The sequence below is a fragment of the Cryptomeria japonica genome, chromosome 10 (genome assembly GCF_030272615.1).
Source record: "Cryptomeria japonica chromosome 10, Sugi_1.0, whole genome shotgun sequence".
NCBI lineage: Eukaryota > Viridiplantae > Streptophyta > Pinopsida > Cupressales > Cupressaceae > Cryptomeria > Cryptomeria japonica.
In genome coordinates this window covers 202,710,788-202,717,128 of record NC_081414.1, presented here as the reverse complement: position 1 = coordinate 202,717,128, position 6,341 = coordinate 202,710,788, and the positions used below count along the sequence as shown (strand labels likewise).

The window sequence follows — 6,341 nt, the reverse complement described above, 5'->3', positions numbered from 1 at the left end:
GGTGAAGAGAGACCTAGGGGCATGTGTATTAGACAAGCATTCGATTAATTCGCCACAGTTCAAGACAACATAAATCATTTCGAGCAAATAAATATAGTGGCCTAGTAACGCGATACATCAGAAATTACAGTTACTATTAAAAGCCATATTACCAGTGGCATATTCCTTCTGCTCTTATCAGTTGTAATGTTGTTATAGCAAACATCATATACATAATTTGTCCCTTAATATCATTATTGTATCAGAACATTACATTCCAAAATCTCTGCGTGTACTACTGATTTACATCAGAAATAATAATTAACAGATCTGAGTTACATCCAATACAAGTCCAAGTACAAGTATCAAATAGGAGTAAGTCCCAGATCGGAAAGGGGACATTACAGTGGTATCAGAGCATAATCCTGTCAACCTGTGCAAAATAGTTAATGCAAAACTTTCGACGCAGAAGAGGTACGTCAGCCATGGCAGAACAGTTAGCAACTGAATTTAGAACATTCATGGAGCAAACTAATGAGAAGTTTGAGAAGACCAATCAACTAATCCAACAAGCTATTCAAAGTATTAACAAAAATAATCATGAGAGACCTATCTCAAATTCGGGAAGAGACACTCATTCAAACCATTCCGAGAATCAACATTCAACTCAAAGCTCCATCCTTAGACCTACTATGCCCTCATTCTTACCAAGAGAAGAGCCCATGATGGAAGTGGAGGAATCAATAATCGAAAACATTGATGAGATAGCAGTAATGTACGCAAGGCTTGACCCCGAAGTACAAGAGCGCATCCCTTTTAAAGAATATTACGAAGTTCGGAAACAAGCCAACCCGAATACGAGGAAGAGGCATGTTGACAAAGATCTCCAGGTTAGGTTGAGTAAAATGACATTACCATACCTTGATGGGACTGGAAAATCTTCAGCGCAATCGTGGGTTCAAAAATTGGATACATATTTGTCACTCAGCCCAATGACAGAAGATAATGCCATCAAATTTGCTACCCTTCATCTAATAGGGATAGCACATGATTGGTGGCACCATGGTCTTGTTACTCAAGATCACCGAAACATTACTACTTATGGTGAATTCACTCAAAGGCTCATCTTAAGATTTGATCAAAGACATCCGGAATGGTACTTCAAAGAACTAACGTTACTCACACAACAATGGACAGTGGAAGATTATGCAAATGAATTTCAGAATTTGGCAGTCATGGTCCCCAACCTCTCTCAAGAAAGGCTCACCTATTTATTTGTAGAAGGGCTCAAAGACTCCATCAAGAAGATCGTCAATCCATTGGAGCCTCAAAATTTAAGTGAGGCAATACAAAGGGCCATCAAGGTTGAAGATAATTTCTCAAAGGAAAGAAGATGTTGAAGCACTCCAAAAGAAGAGTTGTACTCATATGTAAAATTTACACCATTGTATATTAATTGTAAATGGGCTCAATAAAGTCAGCACCTCTCTAGACATTAAGGCTCAAGGAAGCCAAGGATGGGCAGCTTGACTCAAGGAAGTGAGCACCCTAAGTAAGAATAAGGGCTCAAGGAAGCCAAATGTGGGCAGCTTGACTCAAGGAAGTCAGCACCCTAAGAATAAGGGCTCAAGGAAGCCAAAGATAGGTAGTTTGACTCAAGGAAGTCAACACCCTATGTAAGAATAAGGGCTCAAGGAAGCCAAATTTGGGCAGCTTGACTCAAGGAAGTCAGCACCCTAAGAATAAGGGCTCAAGGAAGCCAAATGTGGGTAGCTTGGCTCAAGGAAGTCAGTACCCCTAGTAAGATGACTCAAAGGAAGTCAATCCATTTTAGACCGAGATGGCTCAAGGAAGTCAGTCTCTCGAGATTGGGTAGAGATTGCTCAAGGAAGCCAATCTCTCACATATGGACAAGATGGCTCAAAGAAGCCAGTCCCCCTTAAGTTGGGCAATGGCTCAAGAAAGCTAACCCCTCTAAGTTGCAATATATGCAATATAAATTAAGTAGTAATCTCGCTAATATTTATTATTACTTTGGTTTATATATATTAGTGTTACTAATCTATGTGCAGGTACATTCAAGAACAAGGAGACAAAGTATAATAAGACGAGCAATTGCTTGGGGACAAGCAAATTCAAGAGGGGGAGATTTGTCATGTCCCCATTGAGGAGTTATACGATTAGCATAATAAAGTTAATAATGCAATTATCTTAAACTAATATGTGCCATTAAGTATATTGAAGGAGAACGGTCAACAAGAGACACGAGATGCGTCTCATCCTTGTGACCTTCCACACTAGCACAGGGTATATAGAGGCACAAGTATCACGTCAACAGGGGGGAGGAGATAGATCATTTTCAGGCAATTATATACAGTGGCCTATTATTGTTATTCTTATCAAACATAGCACAGTTGCAGAAAATATCATGTACGGACATTAATAGCATAATTATATCAGACAACTACGAATTATAATATCGGATTCAGACAGTTCAAATCTATTTCCTTCACAATAGCATTTCAGTTAGCGATTGTGAGCAAATATATTAGGACAAGAGCGTAGTCCACATCTAGAGGCGAAGAGAGACCCAGGGGCATGTGTATTAGACAAGCATTCGATTAATTCGAAACAGTTCAAGACAACATAAATCATTTCGAGCAAATAAATATAGTGGCCTAGTAACGCGATACATTAGAAATTACAGTTACTGTTAAAAGCCATATTACCAGTGGCGTATTCCTTCTGCTCTTATCAGTTGTAATGTTGTTATAGCAAACATCATATACATAATTTGTCCCTTAATATCATTATTGTATCAGAACATTACATTCCAAAATCTCTGCGTGTACTACTGATTTACATCAGAAATAATAATTAACAGATCTGAGTTACATCCAATACAAGTCCAAGTACAAGTATCAAATAGGAGTAAGTCCCAGATCGGAAAGGGGACATTACATAACTAATGCTTGCATTATCAAATGTCAGTCTCATAATATATGATTTGTTTTAATGACACCAATATAGGTATAGCTATATTATGTCGGATCATGATTAAGGCATCATATAAATGTAAGCAAATATTGTTGAATGTTAATTAGAAAAATAGTCATCAATTAGATATTAGGTATTAATTTCAAAAATAGTTGTCTAAATTTCAAAATGCATGTATGTTCTTGCACATCTATGTATGTTTTTAAAATATCTTGTCACGTACAAATCAAAAGAGCATTAAGATGCAACCTTCACTACTCTATACATTGCCTTCATCTCAATACAATTTCTATTGACTCCTCAATCTCTAATCCGATACCATTTCAAATCTCTACCTTGAACAATAAAACTCATTCCCTTGCTTAATTGAATTTAAAACATTCAAATCCATTTTTCTAGAACTCATTCCCTTGCTTGAATCAACATAAGCATTCAAATCCCTTTTTCTAATAAATAATTTTAAAAACATCATTTTTTAAAACCTCTTTGGCTAAGAGCCAAGGATTGAGGGGTATTTATTCCATCAAATTTGCCTAGGGTACGATCCCAATCTCATCCCTTATGATATGGGAGCCTTGCACTCAACCTAACTTGATCTCTAATCATCTCATTAAGAATAATTCAACTTCACTAGTAGACCAAGAACCTATTGACAAAAAAAAAGACACAATTTTGAAACTATACATTTTATGTGCCCTTTATCTACCAATTTGACTAATCTGAAATTAAAAACCTCAACACAAATTTTCTGGTCATCCATAACTTTCTCCAAATTCTCTTCTTGACATACCTACTAAGGAAGAGGGACCAATATGTGAAAGGGGTCCAATACATGCTATTATAGTTGAACAAAGATCGGACAAATAACGATGCCCTAAAAATATCATGTCAATACTTATCCCAAAAAAAAAAAAAATCTAAAATCCAACTACCTGCCATGCCTCACAAAATTGACATGATATTCAACAAAATTTGAACGCCTCGTGTACCTCTCCGTGATCTTCAAAAGCAAACACTGTCGGTGAACAACCATTAAAAAATCCAATAAGAAACAAATATCTAAACAAATATCTAAACAAATATCTTCAAAAGCCAATATCTAACACCACCAATGTTATTTTATTTCACTAGTTCAACCAGTGTTAAACTTAGATTCGCAGCAGCACGTCAGAACTTTGATGCCATTGGAACAAAGGCAAACACTAAAGCTATTTTTGGCCCATTTACTTGTTGAAAGAGTATCAGATCTTCCAGACCAGCATCATTTGGTCTCCCACTTTACGCATTAGTTTAAAGTTAAATGCTCTGCAAGAGGTGAGAAGTTTGATGCTCTTTTGGAACATAGCCAAATACTAAAGCCATGTTTGGTGTCCTATTTACTTGTTAACAGAGTAGCTGATCTTTCAGACCCACAGCATTTGGAGATCATGGGTCTGCATCGACAGTTTAGGGTATTTACAGTGGTGGTCACAATCATTCTCTTCGCCTCACAATCGACTGAGACGGCTGCAGCGAAGTTGAAAGCAGGGAAGGAAAAAATAAGCAATCTGCAGTTCTATTTCCATGACAAAGTTTCGGGACAGAACGTGACGGCCGTGGAGGTAGCGCACGCTCCATCGACCAAATCTTCGCCCACTTTATTCGGAACGGTAGTGGTGATTGACGACCCGTTGACGGAGGGCCCTGAGCCCACCTCCAAATTGTTGGGCAGAGCTCAGGGTCTGTACGCTCTGGCCAGTCAAGAAGAACTTCAACTGCTAATGGCGGTCACTTACGTTTTTCAGAGTGGGGAGTTTAACGGCAGCACACTGGCCGTGGTGGGTCACAACGCTGTGTTTAATGAGGTTAGGGAGATGCCAATTGTGGGAGGAAGCGGGAAATTCAGGATGGCTCGAGGATACGCCCTCGCACACACACACTCCTTCGACATCAAGGCTAAGAATGCAATCGTCCATTATAATGTCACTGTTCTTCATTATTAGTATTGTATATCCTGATCCTGATTGATGCTCGGTTCTCTGTTGAGGAGCATGAATAAAGTAAGTATCAGGAAATTTTCGAGTTAAGCTTCGTTTTAGATGATGATAATGGATGCCTTTTGTCTCTTGCATTTGCTCTTGAAAGGAAATAGCAAGCTTGATTGCAGGGGTTGTGTGGCCCATAATGCAGATCTTCTCACATCCACATAAAATTAGTACTGTAGGCGGTACAATGTTTTTGGTCGGCAAGAAAAATACATGTTTAGTAAAAGGGTAAGAGGGTAAAATATAATGAATGGGTTAGAATATGTAAAGTTTTATTAGTAGATTTTGTAAGAGTTAAAAAGTGAATGTGGTAGGGGAGAGGATCTAGTAGTTGATCATCTTGATTTCATGTTTTTTCAATTTATCGATTTTGTGGAGCAGCTTAATTGGCATGTCCCTTGTGTATAATTAAGGTTAAAGATCCACATCATCAAATACAATGCTACATCAACATGTTTTCTATTTGTTGAGGTGTCCAAAATGCCCCCCCAAAAGATAGACCCATATTTGTGCAATAAGTCATGATTTATTGGTGTAATGATGTGGCATCACACAATTAATTGCTTCATCCTACAATGATGGGTCTATAAATTGAGACTTAAGCATATAACTCCTTTAGAGATTTGTTGTTTCTTTTTGTGACACCATTTTGTTAAGAAGTTTAAGGAATTGAATATGGATGATGAACACCAGTCTTAACGCAATAATGTAGAAAATTCTACTTTAAATATTCCCTCATAATATCTATGTATATCTATTTAATAAAATAACTTGATTACTTCTCAATGAACACCTTGAAAGTCCTAAAATGGTCAAGACATCACTCTTTTACTTAACTCTTTTACTTAAGAAGGTGCACACATGTGTGTGATAAGAGTAATCTTCAAACATGAGCACATACTTGGCTCTTAAAATTGAAGTAGTTGGAATGGCATGAGATCACTATGTACCAACTCAAGTAAGGTAGTAACATGATGGGCCTTACCCTTACGAAAGGGTTCCTAATGATGTTTTCTCATACTTTGATAGTCTATACAATCATGTGGTATAGGGGAATTTTTTTTTAATATAAAATCTAGTGATGAAATTTGATTATTTAATTCACATTCCGAGCTTAATCGGATCTTCTAGACATGTAATGACAATGTTTGTTTGGCTCTATGTCATACTACGGTAGGGTTAAGTGTAGGATTCAATTAAAAACTAGGAAGAAAATTATGATTCATGGTTTTGATACTATGTTGGGGCAATAATAAGATGAATGTGATATCCAAAATGCTTCCACAAATGAATAAGCACAAAATACTAAAATATTATCCTAAAAATATTTAATAAGTTCAT

The 6,341-nt window shown here is 37.1% G+C and overlaps 1 protein-coding gene across 2 annotated transcripts; it reads left to right on the top strand.

The window, feature by feature from the left end:
• The first annotated feature begins 4,081 nt into the window (after nucleotides 1-4,081).
• Nucleotides 4,082-5,481, top strand: LOC131031476 (dirigent protein 23-like). 2 transcript variants are annotated; one of them, XM_057962593.2, is made up of 2 exons: nucleotides 4,082-4,171; nucleotides 4,367-5,481. In XM_057962593.2, the coding sequence occupies exons 1-2, from the start codon at nucleotides 4,155-4,157 to the stop codon at nucleotides 4,956-4,958; spliced, it is 609 nt and encodes a 202-aa protein (XP_057818576.2). In that variant the 5' UTR covers nucleotides 4,082-4,154; the 3' UTR covers nucleotides 4,959-5,481. The 2 variants fall into 2 exon arrangements, with proteins under 2 accessions (XP_057818576.2, XP_057818577.2); XM_057962594.2 differs by having other exon boundaries at nucleotides 4,091-4,214.
• Nucleotides 5,482-6,341: the final 860 nt, after the last annotated feature.